Source organism: Takifugu flavidus, chromosome 14 (assembly GCF_003711565.1).
Source record: "Takifugu flavidus isolate HTHZ2018 chromosome 14, ASM371156v2, whole genome shotgun sequence".
NCBI lineage: Eukaryota > Metazoa > Chordata > Actinopteri > Tetraodontiformes > Tetraodontidae > Takifugu > Takifugu flavidus.
Window position 1 is genome coordinate 12,340,248 of NC_079533.1, and position 22,347 is coordinate 12,362,594.

Consider the following 22,347-nt stretch of genomic DNA (forward strand, 5'->3'; position numbering starts at 1 on the left):
AAGAGAGATTTTTTCCATCGAATTCGCAGCAGCAGATGTTATCTCTGAGATATCACACACAGTGACGTTGTTTAAACAGAGTACCAGGATGTATAGAGGATGCCCCATGACAACATTTTGGTCAATACCGATAAGCAAGGTTAACAATGCTTTTACTATCAGATATTTAAATAAACAAAAAAAAAGATAAAAAAAAATAATAATAATAAGAATTCTTCTTTCTTTTTTTTTTTTAAAGAAAATTGTTGTTGGTTGTAGAATCATGGCGAGATGGCAGACTTTTTTTTTTTTTTAAATATTTTGTATTTTCTCAGTGCGTTCTGTCCTTAGTCCTTTCCTTGCACATAAAGAGGAATTTCGTTTGTGGTGGGGTCAGAAAACGTTTTAGAAATCGTTGGTAAAAGCCAGTATTGGTATTCATTTAGTGTGATCTCAGAAGGGTTTGACTCTGGGTCTTTGGTGAATTCGTCAAACTTAACCCACCTCTAAGAGTTGATGTGTCCTAGATATTTATTTCTTTATAAATTACACTATTAATTTGACTAAGACCTGATTGGAGTACTGGGCTCAGCTGGAAACCAGTGAGCTCATTGTGGCTGCATATGGAGGAGGGCGGGGCTCCCAGCATCATCACCACCCGCCATCGCTGCTCATCGACCGGGCTGCTGCTGATGCTGAGATCAAACCGATCTTCTCTGGGTTTAATAAAAAAATAAGATGACAAGGAAACGGTTAAACGTCCATTAGGATGCCTGGATGCTAACAAGGTAAGGCGTTGAAAGCTGCCTTGAAAAAAACCCCCGCTGCTTTTTGAAAGGGTGAATCCGGTCGGAAGTGGGAGTTAGCGGCCCTATTGGTGTCATTCGCTTTATCGGCACAGCGGCGGTGGCCGCTCACGCATTCTTGGGAACCAAACAAAAACCACACACACCCGTGCGGTCGTCGGGCACGACGCCAGCAGAGCGTGTCTGAATAAACGCGGGTCGTGTAGGTTGAGCGTGCATGTCGGTGGAAGCGCGGGAGCTCGGCCTCCAGCCCGGGGATGGAGCACTAGCCGCCTGGTGCTCTGCATCGCCGTGCAAGGCCGTGTGCTGCACACGACGGCTGCTCACCGGAGACCGTCTGCGCGCACCCCCGCTGCTGCTAATGCTGCTAGCTCCGGCTCTACCTGTTGTGGAGTGGAGCTTACAGCTGTTGATGTGAAGCCGTGTGCGCACTACCTCCGTGCACAATTACGCAGTGAAGAGTTTGCAACAGCCGCGTTTATTCTGCCCGACAGAGCCTAGTCTGGTGAGAATGCAGCAGACATGTTGCAGGATCCCACAGTAGGCCTTGACTGAGGCACTGCAGCCTGCATCTGGCCCCGGGTGTGACACTGGCCCGATTTAACGAAAACCATCCATGCCAGGAATTTGCATGTTGTTTAGCAGGCACAGATTTAGGTGCAAATAATTAAACGAGCTGATAGATAAGATAGCTGAAATAGGAGCCATTGCCTCATCACATGATCTTGAAATTATATATGTTACTGTAGGGCTGCCGGATTCATTGGCGTTTGATTTTCACTTCAATTTTGGCTTTTTTTGTTTGTTTGTTTGTTTAAAGACAATCAGACTATTTAACTGGCTTTAGAGGTTGATTTTCTATTTGATCTCTTTAGATGCCAAGGAAATTAATGTGTAACATGGCCAAAATTTCCATCCCAAATGTCTTTTTAAAAAAAACCAAAAAACATTCTAATATCATCAACTTTATTGTGATAACGATTTCGACACAATCGCACAGCCTTAGCTTATATAAAATAAACTTATGCTTCAAGAAAGTATTAATACAGAATATGTTTTCACTAAATACTGTGAGATTTGGTTAGTTCATTGGTGCATTTACATGAAGCAGTTAGAAAGAGATGCAGTTTTAGGCGCTGAGACGAAAACACAGGGAAAAGTCCCCCTCTGGACAGTCCTGTTGCTCATAACATTGTTCATCTAACCTTTCAAAGGTTAAAGGTTCATGAGGTTAGTTTTCCAAAGTGACTGATCAGTTTTTGCCCCCCCCCCCCCCCCCCAGTGGTTTGACAGTACCATTCTGAGAAAGCTTCACACAGAGATTAACTTCAAGCCATGGATTTGCTTTTTACAAAACTGAGCACGTGATGGCACGGTGGCGCCCTTGAAATATATTTCCCGTGTTATGTTCTCTTCTCCTTAAACCCAGTGGCCAACTACTTAGTGATAATGGAAACCAGAATAAGGTGTCACATGCCGTGCTAAACTGGACTGGGCTGCAACGTGGGAACACAATATTAGGTTACCATGGAAATAGTTTTGGTTTTATAATCGTGATTTTTTTTTTTTCCTTCACAAATTGACTTGAAAAAATATAAAACACATTGGATCAAAACAAAACTGTGTAATTTAGCAGCCCGTTTAATTATTTATGAATGCCCAAAAAAACCCCAAAAAGCAAAAAACCCAGTTTGAATCAGAACTTTTCAGCTGATTTGGTTTTTACCGTCAAGATTAATTCATAGCTCATGTTCCAAGAATAATCAATTTGTTTCTGATCAGTTTGCCTGTTGATCATTCAAATTGCATGCAAGAAACTCTGCTGAGCGCATTGGATGGATGTTTTTCTGACCCAATGAATTTCAAAGAGGAACATCCGTCCCGTCCAAACTGCAGAATTCTCTGTGACTCTGGCCAAACTGGTGATACTTTAAACCTTCTTACGTCACAACCGGATCCCTGTTTGGAATTGGACTTAGCTGGCTTTAGTCAGATAAATGTTTGCTGACTCGGTTGCATAAAAATCCTCAGTCAAAAACATTCTGTAATCACATTGTTTGTTGCATGTTTACCCTTTCAGATATGACCACAAGCATTGCTACTTTTCATCCATGTAAATGAGCATAATGTATTATGGAAAAAAAAAGCTTTCAAAATTAAATTAGAATCACAACCAAACCCTAAACCAGATGTGAGCCTTATATTAATTGTACCCAGCTCTTTCTACCCAAGGCAGTTAGATTAGAAATATGGTTCGGCTTTATCAGAGAAGCAGTAAAAAAGTGACGGGGGAAATGCAGAAACTGGCAGAGGACTGGACAGAGGGGCAGCTTTGGGTCACCGAGGGTGTTGTGTAGTGGGTTGTGAGTGATGCTTTGTATGTGTCCTGAAATTGAATATGTTTTTGCCATTTACTGAACCACTGATATCATGGAGTGAATGAGGTCACTACATAAACTACATAAAGTCTGCATGTGAGTGTTTCAATTCACCAAAGAATTACATCCACTTTTGGGCTTCCTTTTGTTGAGACCCGGACTGTTACCAAATAGACATAAGCAAATGTAAACAGATATGATAGGTAGAAGTAGGTCAAAAGCATTCATGTATTATCTTTATTTGACTTCATTAAACCAAGATGTCTGTGTAGATTCTCATTCATCCAGGTCATAACTATCCAAAGTAAGGTCTCTGCTTCTTCGGTTCTGCACTGAAGAAGCCTTGTGGAGAGAAGGCAAAAGGTCTTCAAGAAAACCTTAGAAACCCAGTCGATCAGAGATCTTACCTTGGATTATTAAACCAGTCACTCACGGAATGTGCCTGTTTCCTGAAGGCTGACTGGAAAATTCTAATTTAACCTGCTTCACTTCTGAACTGCCTGTGATTAACTTTTGTCTGTTTGGCAGAAAAACAGTGCTGCAGGTCAGTCATCTAACAATGTACCAAAGCATATCGTGTTACATTTCTCACCAAAATACTTAAAGTATATAGAATTATATATATAAAAGTCTGTGTGTGTGTGTGTGTGTGTGTGTGTAATCCTACCTTTGACACACATGATTTTAACTCAATTCATGGTTAGAATCTTCTCACCTCTACATATTTATAGATTGTACTTAAAAACAAATTAAAGGGACCAATGGATTGAACCATTCATTTTTTTTAATTTTTTTTTAAAACACGATTTATGTCTTCTTTTTGGGTCTTTTAAAAAAATTTTTTTTACCATACTCAAATGATCAAACTGTGTCTTGCAACTGGACACAGCACTTTCAGTCAGGGATCATTTGGATCCATTATTGGATGCTATTGGACAGAGTTCAGTCCATTTTCCGATATTCCAGAATCATGTAAGAGAGGATTTTGAATGGATGTTATCCTACAGGAGTTTCCCTGTTAGACAACCTGATTACAGCATGTGGACCTGCTTGCAAGTTCTTAGAGGAATGGACAGCGTCCAGTTCTCCTTGACATCACATCATTTGCACTCTTGTCTTAGTCTGTATAAATTGCTCTTCACTTGTGTCGGTGGGGCATTTCTGCTGGGACATGTTTGCGTGTATCTGCTGGATCTCTTTTGACAGTAGGAATTTTCTGCAAGGTATGAGGCACCTTATATTACTTCCTTTTTTTGCCGCCTCAATTTGTCATAGTCAAGATGTCAAGGCTTGCATAACACGAGCTGAGGTCTGGGGAGCGATTGATGCTCTATGTTTTAAGGGACATTAATCATATTCACACTTAAGCGTCTTTTGAAAAGGCTTTGTGAAGTTTTATGGTCAAGTTTCAAAGCTCAGGAGTTGGAAGCTGTATATTGTTTTGGTTTCTGTTGGGGTCATTTCAAATTTGTTTTATTTAGGTGAAGTTGAGGTTTTCTCGTGCGTTCATGTGCCTCATACGTAAATCCCTTTCATTCTTGAAACTTAAAGCTCATGAATGGACCAAAGGGTAGAGCCATTAACAGTGTCAGTAATGTGTTGGTTTTTTTCTTTTTTTAAAAAGACTGATACAAATATGTCAAAAGTTAAAGTTGTGAAAATGACTCTTGTCTTTGGGAATGCCATGTTCAAGGAGATTATTTCCTTTTTAAACTTGAATATGGCATCGATCTGATTGAATCAGCTGGGTTTGAATTCATATAGTGGGCCATTCCGTGCCATCAAGCTTCAACAAGTTTTTAGGTAAATACAGAATTAGTTGTCATGGTGACGAGCGGTTGTCTTTGTGTAATGTTTTATTTAGCTGGACCATAATTATACTAATGGCTCATCAAGCATTAGTCACATTTAAATCCATGCAATTACTATTTATGTGATTTATGTAATCACGTGGATGTAACGGGTGCCCAATCGGTGTTGAATGATTGGGTTCAGTTACTGGACGGGGCTGGAATGTTCTGACTGGTCTGACAGGATCATGATAGATTGTTAGACATTCAAGCCCGTCACTAACTGAACTCTCCAAAAGTAATGTGGTCGCCGTGAAGTTAATAATCTCCCAAACACCCCCCCCCCCCACGATAAGTACACAAGGAGTCTATTTTTATTAGGATCTATGATCAGGTTTCCAATTAAACATGCTTGTTTTTGAAAAAGTTGAATATGTTTGAAACTGTCGAACAAACAGCTCATCCTGGGAAACAAATCCTCACAGGTAACAGGCTCGCCTTCTGAACCTGTAAGCGTTATGCGTTAGTTTTCATGCCTTTCACGCAGCTGTTAGAAATTTAGTCTTCCAGAAAGAGCTCTCCAATCCCGCTGTGTTCCTTTCACTCGTTTGCTCCCTTGGAGAGCATTCCAGACTCGTATCCCACTGTTTTTTAACCTTTAAAGGACCGATAGAGTGTGGGACCGCTGTAAAGTCATCTGTTTTTTAGTCATCTTTGAAAAACAGATGTGGTGCGATTATTACATAGCTTGGCCATATCCACAGCATTGCAGATATTTTTGGTTCGTATCAGGCCACTTGCTGAATCTTTGTTGACATAGACTGGAAGAGTTCGTGATGACAGCAATCAAACTGCCAACTCGGCTCACGCATGACTTGGAGCTGCAATATTCTATCACTCCTCATTCCGAGCAAAAAGAGTCAAAATTGCTTCTATTCATGAAACTCTCAGCAGGGTGTGAAAGCTAAGGTCTGTCAAGAATTTGAATTTGTTGGTGAATCTTCTTGGTGCCTGGGGTAACATTTTCTTTCTGGTATTCATCAGGAAAAGGTCAGTGTAGGACAGCTTTTGTAACCAAGTATTTGATTACACATCAACAATTTTTATTTCCTCGATGACTTGATGATTCTATAAGCTGAGAGGCACCCAGCAGAAGGTCTCTCTGTCCAAAAGCTCTGCAAGAAGAAAAAGGGAAATGATGTTTGTCAGTGCAGCTTCTTGTTTTTATGTAAGTTTGTTAAGTGGTCTAAAATATTTGTGCCGACTCTGCTCATCCCACAGGCTTTCCATCTGAGAAGAGAATGAGGAAGAGGAGGAACTGGAGAACCTCAGGGAAGCCTTGGAAAGTTTCTGTGCTGTTTCAATGAGAGCACTAAAAGAGCAGCACTAATTTTTTGACGCAATGGCCAAGAAAGGACGCACGAAAGGCGATAAGCCCGAAGCTCTCATCTCTGCCCTGCAGGCAGCCAATGAAGATCTCAGGTCCAAGCTGACTGACATTCAGATAGAGCTACACCAAGAAAAATGCAAGGTGTTGTATGAAATCTAAACATTTGTCTTCAGTATTCGAAGTATTGTTATTCAAATGCAGCATCTTGATGAATGTACGAATGAAAACCAAAGTTTAACCTGGAAAACAGATTTAAAGAGGGTCCATAACTCAAACGAGAGCTCTGTGACACTGGTCCAGTTTATGAAACATTTTTATTCCGATGCCCGGACTTTCACCTTTGAGTTTCTCTAAGCCTCGTTCTAAACATTCAGACATCAGCACATTTGCAGGAGCCGCAGGTTGTCTAAATCCGCTATGATCAAACCCATATGAAAACAAGCTTTCCAAAAATGGTCAGCTCCGCTCCATCACACCCAGTGACCGGGGTTTGTGTTGGCAACTTCAAAAAGAGAGAATGTCCCTTGCATCCAGCTGGAAAGATCAGTGTGACATCCTTAATATGCATTAATTTCTCTTACTGGCTGGGAACTCTCAGCCATCTCAACTTTCCCACGTGCAGCAGAACTTTATCACCTGCGGTGCCCTCGTTGCACAAGTCAGAGCGTTGTTATTGTCCCAGTGAGCTGGCGTTTCTACAGGACTCGTAATCTCCATACTGGCTGCACGTGGAGTCAAAATAGCTTTCTCTTAACATTCCACCAGCATGTGTGCAAAGGGCATGTCTCAGAACTAGAAGAATGGGCTACCTCAAAGCAACCCTGCAGATTTAATAACTACTTTTTTTTCACATTGAACAATATCATGTTTGTTCTGAAATTGAAATAGTGTCTTAGGTTTTTGTGCAGATTGACCTTTAAGGCTCACGTGGAACATGTGTGGCATAAATTCACACTCTCTTGCGTCGCGCTCCCCAAAGGTAAGCAAGCTGGAGCGCGACAAGGTGCAGGAGGTGAAGCGGGTGCGAGAGCAGGAGCAGCACCGTCACACTGCCATGTTGACCGAGCAGAGGGCAAAGTGGCACGAGGAGAAACAGAAGGAGCTCCAGGCGCTCAGGGAAAACCTCACGCGGCAGCACGAGCAGGAGCTGGCACGCCACGCCAAAATCAAAGACCAGGAGAACCAGAGACTCAAAGCAGCGCTGAGCGCCATGAGAGATGGCAGCGGTGAAAAGGTGACTGAAACATTTGAGCCGCACTATAGCTTTTGTTTTGTGGTGAAAAGCCCTATTTTGGTACCATTAACTTTTAGATCCATGGGTTTACCTCATATGATGTAGAGTGCATTTGTTTAGTGGCCGGTCGCGATTCCAGCAAATAGTAACAATTAAAGCAGTTAATGTCATGGATGCTTCAGATTTTGGTCTACTTTGGTGTATATCTGCCATCATTGATGGCTTTATCACAATAGAATGTTTTATTTGCATCCTTTGACTTAGCATTTACTGTTACGCTGCACCTCATTCATGTTTCATACTGTATACAAATGAGAATTGTACCCAGGCAAGGACTTTGGATGATGTAATGTACAGTATTTCAGCTTATCTGTGATGTAAGGTTTTAATTTAAAGCTGAAGCCTGACTGCCAAAGCCTTTCCCCATATAATCTTAGTTCTGAGGAGTTTTAGTCAGTCTTGATTATAATCCCCCCCCCCCCACACACACACACACACACACACACACACACACTCCTCTGTCACCCCTGTAGGTGCGCACTGCGCTCACTCTGGAAGCCAAGGAGGACGCGCGGCGCTTCTTTGACCAGGAGAGAGTGAAGCTCCTGCAGGAGATAGCTGAGCTGAAGACATCTAAGAAACAGACAGACGAAGCTCTCAGCAATATGATCCAAGCAGACAAGATGAAGGCTGGTGACCTGCGAGTGGAGCACCAGCAACACCAGGAGCAGATCTCCAAGATCAAGTGGGACTGCGAGAGGGACATCCGCAGACTGGTATGGAATATACCCTCACATCAAAATGTTATATCCGACATGAGTTAGCATGAAACAAGTTCAAGCAATTCTGGGTGACGCAAGCTGGCCATAGTCAATAAACTCCTGACAACAGGTTCTTAAATGCTGCTTCCTCTGGCATCACAGGTGGATGAAATCAAATCTAAAGACCGCACCATCTTTGCTCTGGAGAAGGAGTTGGAGTCCACCACAGGCTTCCTTCAGAAGCTCCAGCTTCAGAAAGATGCCCTGGATGAACAGTTGTACCTGGTCAAGGAGGCCGATTGTGGTCTGGGCAGCCCCAAAAGAGAGATCCCAGGAAGAGCTGGGGACGGAGCAGAGCACTGCGGTAGTCCCGTAAGTGGAGAGTACCACTATTAGGTCAGCTTTTAAGATGGGGCAGCACAGAAGTTGCATAAAACAACAATATAGATACCACTACCAGTGAAAAGAAAAAGAAAAGCTGTCTTTCAATGGGCTTAATCACAGTGAACATCCACATGATCTGGTTCTATTGTCAGACTGCAGAATCAGTCATTTCAGGCATCCCTGTCTAAAGAAACCAGTTCTGTTTTCTCTTTTTTTCCATCATGAATGTGCCAGTGAAAGTCTAAAATATTGGGTCCCCTTGTATGTTCCAGGACCTGAGGAGAAACCAACGGCGCATCGCTGAACTCAACTCAACCATACGCAAATTAGAAGACCGTAACTCACTTCTGGTGGATGAGAGGAATGAGCTGGTGTGGCAGAATGAGTTCTCTCATCATCGTTTATGTTCAGATACTTTGCTTTCAGGTTAAACTGAGCGTCTCCCCTCCTCCTCACCAGCTGAAGCGCATTCGAGAAACAGAGAAGCAATGTAAACCCCTGCTGGACAAGAACAAAATGCTGAATAAAAGGAATGACGATTTGACTCAGACTATCCAGAAGATGGAGGAGAAACTCAAAGGCCTGGCAAAGGAGAACCTTGAGATGGTCGGCACGGAGATGCGCTCGCATCACATGTCTTTCTGTCTTTTGGACCACCGGCTGATGTTGTGGTTACTTTTGTCTATGGGTGTGTTGCAGAAGGAGAAGATCAGCTCTCATCCGCCGCTCAAGAAACTGAAGTCTTTGAATGACCTGGATCAGGCGCACGACGAACAGGAAGTAGCCTTTCTGAAGCTTCAGGTCCTGGAGCAGCAGAGCATCATCGACGAACTGGCCAGAGTAAATGCCTTTCCCTCAAAGTCAGCTTTGTCTCCGTAGAATATCCTGACTGGAAGTCACAGCACAAACACTAAGAGTTTGCCACACCGGCTCAACCATGCACAATCAATCAGAGAATACAATCTTTAGTGGTTGCAGTGATTTTAAACATCCTGTCTGGGCCAAAGAGTTGTAGCCAAAGGTTTTTTTCTATCAATTCCAGTCCTTGATGTAATTCGTGTTTATTTCATTTCAAAATTCCAGTAAAAGGGGAAAAAAACAAACACATATTGCACTAACAGGAGGTTTGTTCTATGTTTCTATTTCCTACAGGACCGAGAAAAACTGCTGAGAAAGAAAAGGCATAAAAGAAGTTCAAGGCCAATAAAGGTGGAAATGGATATTCTGGTTTAGCTTGCTGACGTGACATAAAACTAGTAAACTGGACTCTTTATCTCATGTTTTTGAGACACTTGTGAAGGTTTTTATGCATGAACTGGAGTTCCTCTTCAACCTTACTGATGACTTCTTAGATGTGTTTTTAAAAGTTGCATTTAAGAACGCGTTAAAAAAAAGGCACGCAGACTCCAACTGTCTCGCAGGACAGATATCCACCTGGGCATTGTGGTTTTTAATCTACTTGATCATTCCACTTTTTATACCCATCAGAGGCACATCGTGGTCGACACCTTTTTTGGATATGACGAAGAGTCCATGGATTCGGAGACCTCTTCCGTGGCTTCTTTACGTATGGACCGGACACCCGCCACCCCTGACGAAGATCTGGAGATGGTGAGACTGCACGGCCCGTCTCAAAATTCATGTCCGTGTGTACGCTTTAAGCACTGCTGATTTCAACTTGTGCCTCAAACAAAGGGCCTGTCGAACGAGGAGTCGGAGCTGCGCTTCCGTCAGCTGACCAGGGAGTATCAGGCCTTACAGCGGGCCTACGCCCTGCTGCAGGAGCAGAAGGGCGGCATTCTGGATGCAGAAATGGAGGCAAAGGTACCAAATAAATTCATATTAAAGCTCCTTCAACGCAATCTAAGGACTTGAATAGACAGTTTTGTCAGCAAGCTGCAAATAAAATTAGTTTACGCTGAAGAATAACTGATTAAGGTTCTTAATGATGCAGAAATAGTCACCTAGTCAATGGTCTTGTTTAGATCTTTTTCTCCAGGAATTACTGCATGGTTTATTTGACTCTTCAGTAAACACAAATCAACAGTTTCCCTTTATACCATCCACAACTAATCTCCATGGTTCTCTCGATATCTCACGCCAAGAAAGTTGATTCATTTGTGCAGGAATGCGAGTCACATTTTAAATGAATTTGTATTTCAGGCTCATGAGCAGCTCCAGGCGGATGTTTTCAGATATAAAGCCAAAATCGAGGACTTGCAGAAGGAACTGACCCTGAAAGGACAGGTGTGTGTGGGGGTGTGTGAAAATGAATGGATGCACAGTAGCTGACCAGCCTTGTAATGTTCACGCGGAAAATTGGAAACTTATTCCGCCTCATAAATTTATGGCTTCTCTTGTTTTGCACACCATGTGGTCTGTTATATATCTGTTCTATATGTTCTATACTGTCTGGGTTGCCACATGAGCATCTTATTGTGTCTGACGTGTCAGATCGTTTTCATTTTAGCTGATCCGTCTGTGTGCACTTATTGAAACCCTTCTGACTGTGAGCATGAATGGAATGACGACTAAAATCACCATTTGTTTGCACCCTCTGCCAGGACTCCAAATGGGTGGAGGAGAAGCAGCTGTTCTTGCAAAGGAATCAAGTTCTTCTAGAGAAGGTTTGGCTCAACCTAATCGATTTGACTTTTATCAAAACTGCAGCAGGAGTTCTCAGCTTATCCAGAGCTCACTATCAAGGGTTTGAGACCCAGCCATTGTCCTGCAAAAGGATTAGCATCAACTTCTGTTTTGTCAAAGCATTTCACCTAGAGTTCATTTGCAATGCTCCTTGGTTAGAATCTGTCCTAAATTGCATCATATTACTGTACTAAAACAACTCACTGTGGGGTTTTAGGTGGAAAAGTTAGAGTCAGAGTGTAGTCAACTACAAGAGGAGCTGCAAGACTCCAGAGACCAGAATGAACTATTAGAATTCAGGATATTGGAGCTGGAGGTGAGTTCCCTTCTAAATCTTTATTATTTAGAAGTGATATTTTGGGGTCCTTCTTGTGGCTGTTTCTCTAAAAATAACACCTTGATTGATCCGCTGCAGTGAACCGGCTCCTTTGTTTTCTACAGATTGTTTCAGGTTTTTTTTATTACTGGAAAGATACAGACAGAAAGTCCCTTTGGAAAGTTGCAGAAGTAAAATATATTGAGGTGAAAGATGGAAAAGAAGTGTAAAAGCAAAAGCCAGTTACATAGGAAAATATCCCACCTTATTTAGCAGTGCATGTGAGGACAGAGCTGAGCTCTGTGAGACTTAACAGCTCTCATCAGATTCTTTACATGACCAAGGCTTATTTGATATTTTCCGTCGACACAGGAGCGAGAGAGGAGGTCTCCTCCCTTCAACCATCTGAGGATGCATCCGTTCTCTGATGGAGTCAGTGCCCTGCAGATCTATTGTATGAAGGAGGGTGTCAAGGTAAGACAAAACGATAAGAGCTTCGAATTTTTGAGTTCCCATTTCAACTGTCATGTTTTGTTTTCTGTAACCTACTCATCTTTCAAAAGACAATTTTATTATTTCAAGCTCACTTAGAGCTTTAAAGATTCCATAGAAATTCCAAACTTTCTTGAAAATGAAGGCAAAAATCCTGAATGATTAAACATATAAATCAGAAATTGATTATATTGTTTGTTCTTTTTCTGAGGTCTTCCCTCAAATTTTCTTGACAGATGTGCGTAACAGTAGTGCTTAGCTGCCTTAGCTCGAGGCCATTCATTGATATATTGCAGATCAAAGCAGGAACAGGGTGTGACATGATTTGAGTGACCCTTCCAGGGATTGTTATGTGACATCGCAATCAGGCACAGATGATTAAGTCCCTGGGGAGTATGTGCGAGATTCCTTTGAAAAGTCAAATGTGAGAAGAACATGATTTGCTAAAGCAGCAATAAATCATTTCACAACCTAGAATAACCTCAAGGTTTTGGAAGTGTCAGTGTGCGATGAGAAGTATGATATATGGCCATTAAACAAACTAATGCAGTCAGATGTTACGTTTTTCTCAAGATCATAACTTCATTCACACTAAACGGGGCACAAATTATCCTGGAAACGATTATCACCACCTTTTTAACTAGCATTGCTATAAAGATTTTAGTCTGCAATTGTAGTAATATTCAAAAAAGACTTCTTCAAATTCCTTGCCACCATTTCACCTTCATGCCTTGGATACTTTTGATAACTGTCCCTTTATCATTCTGTCCTTGAAAGTCACATTGTACCGTAGTTGTGTCCTAAAGTCCTAAATGTGTTTTTTGTTTTTTTTGTCTTTGCAGGATGTTTGCATACCAGATCTCATCAAGCTGCTCGATATCCTGGGAGACAATGGGGTAATCCACGCAAAATTCAAAACTACGTGCAAGAAACGGGCATATTATTAAGTCATTTCTTTCTTTCGTTCTTTCTCTCTGGCCAGAACTTACGAAATGAGGAGCAGGTGGCCATCATTCAAGCCAGCACGGTTTTGTCTTTAGCAGAAAAGGTGAATGCAGGAGCTTGTAAACTCTCAAAACTGTTAATCATCAAGGAATTGTGCAACATTGGGATAAACATTAGGATAAACATTTCCCGTAAATTACTGTCCAGTGGAGTTTTTGGTTAGCGCCATGTTTTGCTGTTTGTCGCCCTCTAGTGGATCCAGCAGATAGAGGGAACAGAAGCTGCGCTGCACCAGAAGATGATGGACCTTGAGATAGAGATGGTGAGACACAAAAATCCCTAAAAAGGGAGGGGAAAAAAGCTACCTTGTAAAATTCTCCATTTTCCTGTTTATTGAACCCAACATTTGAGTGCATGGTGGAAAAAGTATGTGAACACCAGAGGACTTCTCCAAGAACTGATTGGAGCCAGAAGCCAGCCACTCTGGGGTCGAATCAACGTGTGGAGATTGGGGGTGTTGGTTACAGCTGAGTTTGCTGTTCTGAAGAAGCCTTATGTGAACCATGCCTCTCGCCAAAGAGCCCTCAGAAGGCCTACATGTTGTCGACTTACATGAAGCTAGAAAGGGTTACGGTAATAGTAGCTTTAAAAGCCTCGATGTCCATGGTAAGACAGATCGTCTACCAATGAAAGTTCAGCGTTGTTGCTACTGCCCCTCGGCTTGGTCATCCTGTGAAGATGGCTGCAAGAGCACTGAGCAGAAGATCAGCTGAGGATTCACAGAAGTTACTGCCACATGCTCACACTTCATTTGAGAAATCTACCAGTAAAACATTTAAGAAGAATGGAGTTTCCAGGTGGACGCCACAGAGGAAGCCACAAAAAAACCATTGCTGCATGTTTGAAGCTTGTGTGCACCTGGATGTCTCACAGCATTACTGCCATCACTGACGGAACAATTCATTCCCACGTTCATCGGGACATTTTGCAGGAAAACCATAAACGCATCAAATGAAGCTCAACTGAGGATGGACGTTGCAACAGGACACTGACCCGAAGATGTAAAGCAACAGAAATGCTTCAACAAAAGAAAATACGCCTTTAGGAGTGGCCCAGAGTCCCGACCTCGATGCTGTGGCCTGGCGTCAGGAGCGTGAAACACAGCGGTCCTCCTGAGAAAACGAATGAACCGAAACAGTTTTGTAAAGAGGAGCGGTCCAAAATTCCTCCTGAGCGTGAAGCAGGTCTCATCTGGTTGAGATCAGCACTCCCAAAGCAAAGTCAAACGGTTAATGAAATCCAAAACTTCAATATATTTCCCACCTTGTACTTGAGGATTTACAGGTTGTGTTTAATAAAAACATGAAATCATATCATTTTTGGTGTGCTCTTAACCTAGGGAAGCTGTGTTTGTTTAAGGTGAGTTAGGTTAAGATTAGGACCCAAGTTATGACCAGTTTATTCAGAAATTCATTTGTTTCTTGTCTTACCTTTTTTTGCTTCGATGTCTGTAGGAGATGTTCTGCAAACAGAAAGGATATCTAGAGGAAGAGCTGGACTACAGGAAACAGGCGCTGGACCAGGCGTACATGGTAAGGGAATGTTCAGTTTACAGGCCAGGTTTCCTTTACTATTGCGATATCTCACACATCAAATCAATAAAACAATGTTTTAAAGTGCAATGATGCCGTAATTGCAGCCTTCTCTTTTACCGTTGACAGCAAATCCAGGAATTGGAAGCAACTTTATACAATGCGCTGCAGCAGGACAAGGTGATTGCAGCCTTAACTTGTTTCAATTCCTTCTGTTTAAAATAATCATCATTTATCAGACCATCGGTGAAATGTGTGTAGAAACAGTATCACTTAACTGAGGTTTAAGGAAAAGCCTTCCTTCAGGTGATAAAATATGGCGAACCTCTGGATGAGCTGCAGAAGGATGAGCTGCGGACGGCGGTGGAGAAGCTGAGGAGGCAGATGCTGAGGAAGAGTCGCGAGTACGACTGCCAGATCCTCCAGGAGAGGATGGAACTGCTGCACCAGGCTCACCAGGTAATCCCTGCAAAATGCATCCGGAGGCTCATTCGGCCTCTTTGTACAGAAAAAGATCACACTCTTCTCCATTTTTTTCTGTTTTCACAGAGAATTCGTGACCTTGAAGACAAGACAGAGATCCAGAGAAGGCAGATTAAAGACTTGGAGGAAAAGGTTGGTGTGTAAAGATAACAAACGTGCACGTTAATAAAAGTGAAATGGGGTGAACGTAGTGTAAAACTCACCTTCCTCGCAGCTATATTAGGTTTGTGTCAGCATGAAGTCTGCTTAGATGGATAAATAAACAGTGTTGTTTTCCAGTGTCTCTGTAGACTGAACCTGTTTCTGTCTCTGCTTGTCACTAACATCTCCCGAGTGGTCCTCTAATTCTCTCACTTTCTGTGTTCCTACCCTTTTTTCTCCTTGTCTCCAGTTTTTGTTTCTGTTCTTGTTCTTTTCTCTTGCCTTTATCCTTTGGCCTTGAAGTATTTGGCACGTCCTGTGGCCGAGGTGAGTCTTGTGGGCTTCAAACGTGAGAAGCTGCTGTCGTCTCTCTCTTGTGGACCTCGGTCAAATAACTGCTTTAATGCTGAAATGAATAAAGATGGCTGTCTCCACTTCTTCAGGTTGAGATGTGCTTGATAGCACCAGATGATGACTAATTTGCAATTACACCTAAATCAAACATGATTGACGACCTTTTTTTGTATTTGCTCATGCTTTTGATCGAGGTGGCTGTACTTTAGTCCACCACTAGGGGGAGACCTAAACACTGACGTCAACGCAAGTTTACTGTCCAACTTTATCATAAAAAAAGACAAATCAGTCAGTTTTTGGCTTAGATTATAATTGGCCGTTGTTTGATAATACAGTTGACATCTGCAAAATAAACACTTTATTTGAGCCTGGTCCACTTGTTCTTCATCCCACATCACTTTAATTCCTCCTACTCTATTAGCTGTCATCGTAATCATTTTTGACATTCGATCGACATCATAATGCATTTTTCCTTCATTTTTACTTACTGAAACACTTTTGGTAGCAGACATCAGCAGAATTCAAAGAATACCATCAACATTACCACATGTCTTGGACTTCTGCTGCTGTCATCTGTCCTACGTTGGGTTTTTTTCTGTCATTGTTTTTATCAAAGAGTCGACCTGGTTTTCCAGGGTTTTTTTTTTTTTCAATTATTTTTTTAATGTACTTGAGCTAAAGGAAGTTAATTTCACTGTGTTGTGTTGGTTTTAAAAGATAATTGTGACGAGCTTTTTGTTGTCCCCTGCTTCATCCTGAAAGTAGACCAACAATTCACTCTTTGCAGCTCATATATAGAAGATCAGTGTGTCATTTTTTGTCTTCTTCCCCTGTCTCTCTTAGACGGTGTGTCATCGTGGACATCTTCTTCATGGCTGCAGTGTTATTTATTTCTTGGACAAGTGTGACCCATCGTGCGTGGCAGTGGCCGTCAGTACAGGTGGATGTGTCGTGTGTTGGTTATGGACTTTTACACTTCAGCTGTTTTTATTTGGGGGATTTTTTTATTTCATTTTTTTAAATCATGGTGGGGGTATTCTCAGGATGTTGCCCAGGATAATATATAGTATATATATACATTTGTCAGAGCGTTCAGTGTCTCTCGAGACAGCTCCAAGAAGAGTAGTAGATACACACACAGACCAGTATGCATATTCAGTTTACAGACATGCATGCAGACACATGTACACACACAAGCTTTGACAAATTCAGACCAAAGCCTGGGGGATTTTCTCTGCCATGCAGGGTCATTTCTACAGAGGTGGTGTGGATGTAAACAGACAATATGACAAACAACCCCCCCCAGACCTTTTCGTTTTGTTTTGTTTTTAACTCCTGGAAGGACACTCTTCACGAACAAGAGAGAACCATCTCAGGGTTTCGGGTAAAAACGTTGGCCGTGGCGTGCCGCTGACTGTACTGCCCCCCCCCCCCGCAAGAACTGTTCTCATAGACTGCTTGGGGATCCCGCTTGGACGGAGGTCCACCTGGACAGAAGCACTTTGCGTAGATGAGTTTGCACCCCGGAGAAGGGGGGGAGCGGTGTGGCGTGTCGAGGACACTCAGGTCGACACATCGTCACTGGACACAGACTGGAGTGAAGATCTGTACACGGGAAAGACAACGTGATCCCACTTCACATGGATCCCAACAAAAAGAGCCAATAGATTGTCAGAACATTTTCTTAATTTGTCTTAAAACCAGCAGATTAGAAGAGCTTTACTCTGGTTACTTTCCATTTTTTTTACAGCTTCAACCACTCCGATACTGTGTCCCTAGGTTTCCGCTGAGATGCCCGTCCTTTACTGTAATATATGCATTTGTCGATATGTACATGTGTCTAAATTATTTCACGTTGTCTGTCCTCGAAAGCAGCTCGAACAGTTAATGTACTCGGCAGTTTGTAAGTGACTCCACGGATATGAATTGCTCTGTTGTATTGTGGTGACAGCTGCGAAGAGGAACTTTATTTCCTTAAGACTATACCAGAAAAGGGAATTTGAAAGTGGATAAATTTCCTCACCCCCGACTGCATTGTTTCTCCTAAAGTAGTTCCTCTGGATGACCAGAAGGTGGTGCTGATGTTACCTAAAAAACTTTCAGCTCATTTTCAAATGACGTTTTAAGAAACTGGCATATTTAAAGATTCAAATCCAGGTTATTTATTTTCCCTAGCAAATGGAGGAAAGCCAAATGGTTTTTATTTCATATGGAAAATATACTTTCACTTCCTTTTTGTCTTCTGTAATTTTCCCTTACCTCAGACATTCCAACCATTCTTCAAATGATTGTGAACTTTAAAACTTCTCCAGAATAAAACAGGAAGAAAGTGACTGCAACACTACACCTGCTCCACATGTCTCCATCCTGCAACATTTATGACCAGGTGTTCCTGGTTTACCTGAGCTGGAATATCTGTTATCGTAGTGCACCTCCTCTGTCTGTGGCATCAGGGCGTCTGGTTACACAGATGGTAGCAATGATCCACTCCATTATACGTGCTGAACTCAAAGGCAACCGGACTTCTTGTCAGTTCTTTGAAGTTTTTCATCTTGGCCCGAAAGTTTCCTCAGCTCCGATGGAGTGTTTCACCTTTTGATTGAGCGTTGATTTGATCCCAAGAATTGCTGATCCACCCTGTAATTATTTGCATGGAAGGAGTTGGGGAAAACTCAGTTTTTAATCCAGTTTGACCCAATTACAAACTATTTCTGACCTTTAGGTGTGTACACACCTATATCGCATAAGTGAGGGGTGAGATGTCTATCCTAATTGGCTCAACCCCCTTTGACCTTTCTGGCCCTGCAGACAGGATGCCACCATCTTTTGGGAGCCTTCTCCTATGTGGCATCCTCACTCAGGTTAGTAACTGGAAACTACTCTGTGGATATTCATCAAACTTTAGAAACAAGGAGCTTCCTCGCAGTGAAACGTCTCTCAGAACCTGGTAAAAGTCCATTTGCCTTCCTCTGATGACCACCATGACTAACCTCCAGACAGACCCACTTCACCCACGTCACCAAGGGGAATGTCTCGGACTATTTTTGTGCAAACTCGGCTCACAAGCAGTTGCCTTAAATGCATACCCCCCCCCCCCCCCCCACACACACACACACACACACACACTTTTTATTTCCAAACTATTACCTGTACTCTAATAGTGTATGTATAATATTTGATTTTTTTTTATTTCACGATTTTTTTTAAAATCTTTATTTTGTCTGTCTTCCAGTGAGAATTTAAAACCCTCCTGCTACTTAGAATAAACATTATGTCTAAATGATCAAAGTGTAAAAAAAACAAAAATGCAATGTTGTAAAAATAAAATATAAATCATGACCTTTTATGGTAGAGCAACCTTTGTCATCTTTGAACATTTCTTTGCACACTTGGAAGTCATTTTATTTTACAGCTGAGCATTTCAAGGCCTCCTGTCATAAATATTTCACTGTTTTTTCTGACTAATCAAGTTTCCCTTCATTTCAGAAAAGGAACTAAGATGGCAGCCACCGCTGGTTTTGGAGCTTTCTTAGATTCCCGACATGTTGTTACGGCTTCACTCAGTTTGTTTTATGTGGAAAAGCTTCAATTGAGCGGTGATGCTGTCAGCTTGTCACAGAAGCTTGTAAAATCTGTGGGGTTTTTCCCTGCTTGGTGTGTTTTTACGACAGTTAGTCCAGGATAACGTTCTCCGTTTCCAGTTAACATCATGCTACATTAATTTAGCCAAAACCAGACACCGCAGAGGTGGAGCGGTAGTATAAAAACACTTGTGGTTGTACGTTACACTTATGTCATCGAAGATTTTCTGCTGTTTTCGGCTAGATGATGCTGGGTGACAGGAGCTCTAAATTAGCCTGCTATCACTGCAATATGAAGGACATTTCTCTAAAATGTTTGACAATACCATCTTCAGGCTGTTGTGTTTATTTCTGCAGCTAATCAACAGCCAGTCATTCCCAGGCAGATGCGGTCTGTTTTTCTGCCTAGCAACGCTGACTTTATGGAGACTGGCCCACACACTTGCTGGCTTCCTGAGAGCGTGAATTCACTTTTTCACTATTGAAACGGTTTTGCACAACATGCCAACAAATGATTTAAGGATCTCACACATTTGCCATATGGCAGTTCCGTATTAAATGTTCTCGGGGGAGGATTTATTATGTTCTAAATCGGTTAGCAGAGATTACATCAGCGCGGCGATGACTTGTTTTTTCCCCTTTGGTCACTCGGTGCACGCTGCCAAACTCAACTGTTGACTCATGCTGCAAGTAAAGTTTTAAGTTGGGGGGCGGGTGTGTTTTGGGGGCGTTAATATTAGCCAAAAAACAATGAAAACTAGATGATGAGGAAAACGCAAGCACTGGTTTCAGGCTTCCTCTGTTTCCAGGTCTGGGCTGTAGGGCATGGCTTCTGTTCCTCAGGCATGGATGGATGGATGGATGGATGGATGGAGGAGTGAATGATGGGTGGATGGATGGATGGAGGAGTGAATGATGGGTGGATGGATGGAGGTCCTCCTTACAGTTGATTTTAAACCTTTGCTATTGCACTCAATTTAATCTTCCTACTGCACACTGAGTCTTTAACCTAATCTAAATAATGTACTCTACATGCTTTCTCTTGGATAGAATAATTCAAAGTAAAGTTAAAGTGATTAATCAAGGTGCAAATTTGCGCTTGCTCAGATCTGTTACAGTTTGAATTAACTCTTACTGACTTGCCTGTTGTGCGCTGGCCCACTTACCCACTTCTTCGGAGATCTCTCTCTTGCTGCTTGGCCTTCATTGCCAAACCCCCAGTCGAGCTCTCGGGGTGGGTCTGGTGTTATTCCGTCATGCCTGACTGGACGCGCGTTGAGGCCAGTTGCGACCACGAGCGATGGTTGATGGAGGGATGTTCAATCCACAACCTGCCTTCCACCCTTTTGCAACATGAAGTTGGAATCTTTGGTTTAAAAGCCTCATTAAAATCTGTGGTCACTGTTTTCATAAGCAGCAGAGGTTTTTTTTCCAACCTTTGTATTACAACAAAACTAAATATTTTTGTTTTAATGGTTTGGAGGATTTGAGCCGCTGCAGAGGAGCAGACGATCAAAGGTTCAAGCGCTGCACATTTGTCCAGCCTCTTGAAATAACCAATGATTTTGGTTAGAGTGAGGGAGTTTGCTCTGCAGGCTTGTGCTGGCTCGACGTCAGTGACCCAATCAATGGGTCAAGTAAGATGAAAATCAGCTGTCGCCACTGACTTAGGTAGGAGGACAGATTTTCTTGGACTGAAAAGGACCAGGAAGTATTAGTTTGTCGCCTTTCACAATTGTGCTCATCCTAACACAAGGTCATTATGCAACGGGAGTTGATTGACAGCGTTGACCCCAGTTTGTCTTTGTTGTCCTCGGCTGAATCATGCTGTATAGAAGGGTGCCCGAACCCTGTGTCCCTCTGCTGACATGGTCCTGTCTCATTTCTGCTGCCGGGAGAAATTATCCCTGAGGTGTTGATGAGAAACAGCAGCTTGAAATAACTTTAGACTGGGAGCCCTGAACACAGCTGTGGGATGAATCAAACTGGGCTGAAAGGACAGTGGCGGCACCCAGAGATCCGTTCAAAACTGAAGTTTGACCTTCCCAAGGTTGGATTGCTTCAAATTCAAATAATCCATGTGGTGAAAGGCATATATGGAATTAATTTAAAGATCATGTAGATCCTTTTGGTGAAATGAATTTTGTTTAAAGGGTTTGTGTTCATCTAAAACTGGTCGAAATTTACTTGGATCACCAGCAAAATGTGTCATTTCAGCCTAATTTCAGAGCGAATTTAAGAGCCTTCAGGTAATTTAACGATGCTTCAGAGACGGGTTAGTGCACACACACATACACGCACGCACAGGGAAGGCACACACACTTTACCACTACTTTATCGGTCTTTCTCGGTCACTTGCACCAGGGCTCCAGGATGGCAGAGCGCGGGGAAAACCGGGACCTGTCAGAGGATGACCTGCCGGTTTACCTCGCCCGACCCGGCACCGCCGACCAGGTGCCTCGGCAGAAATATGGAGGCTTGTTTTGCAGCGTCGAGGACGCTTTTGCGAGTAAAACCCTCGATTTTGACGCCCTGAGCGTCGGTCAAAGGGGATCCCGCACGCCGCGAACGGCGAAACGAGAGACGCGCCAGGCGGCGGCGGCGGCGAGCCCGCGGAGCGGCAGCAGCGGGTCCCTCGGTGCGGAGGGTCCCGCACACACGCAGGGACAGAGAGGGTCACCCCGAGAGGAAACTCAAGGCGGAGAAGAAGTGATGCGGAGCCCGCCAGACGAAAAGGTGAGGAAGTTCAACGCACCCTAACCCTGCATGTGCGGATGACAGGATGTGTTCACCTGTAAAGAAGTGATGCATAGTTTGTTTTAACATATTTAAGCATATTTTTGTACAATATCCGAAAAGAGCATAGAATAATGAACTGAATATGGAATGTTCTGAAAGCTTTGTCTTGAGTATCCAGCCATTGAAAGAACGCTATAATGTAGTGAACCAACCACAAGTTTCATCCCTTCAAGCGACAGACTTGATTATTTCTGTGCTGGTGAACCTGCACAACTCAGCCAAGATACAGCAGTTTAGCAACATATACACTACCTAACTGACATAGTTTTTTTTTTT

General features: G+C 42.7%; 1 protein-coding gene across 2 annotated transcripts; it reads left to right on the forward strand.

The window, feature by feature from the left end:
- Window positions 1-610: 610 nt before the first annotated feature.
- Window positions 611-19,048, forward strand: jakmip2 (janus kinase and microtubule interacting protein 2). Of its 2 annotated transcripts, XM_057055365.1 has the most exons (24): window positions 611-767; window positions 6,235-6,484; window positions 7,323-7,577; window positions 8,111-8,353; window positions 8,501-8,710; window positions 8,995-9,093; window positions 9,182-9,328; window positions 9,422-9,562; window positions 9,875-9,931; window positions 10,211-10,333; window positions 10,418-10,546; window positions 10,886-10,969; window positions 11,287-11,349; window positions 11,586-11,684; window positions 12,057-12,158; window positions 13,019-13,072; window positions 13,159-13,224; window positions 13,375-13,443; window positions 14,636-14,713; window positions 14,843-14,893; window positions 15,020-15,172; window positions 15,263-15,328; window positions 15,588-15,664; window positions 16,535-16,776. In XM_057055365.1, the coding sequence occupies exons 2-23, from the start codon at window positions 6,356-6,358 to the stop codon at window positions 15,636-15,638; spliced, it is 2,469 nt and encodes an 822-aa protein (XP_056911345.1). In that variant the 5' UTR covers window positions 611-767; window positions 6,235-6,355; the 3' UTR covers window positions 15,639-15,664; window positions 16,535-16,776. The 2 variants fall into 2 exon arrangements, with proteins under 2 accessions (XP_056911345.1, XP_056911344.1); XM_057055364.1 differs by lacking the exon at window positions 15,588-15,664 and having other exon boundaries at window positions 16,535-19,048.
- The last annotated feature ends 3,299 nt before the right edge of the window (window positions 19,049-22,347 follow it).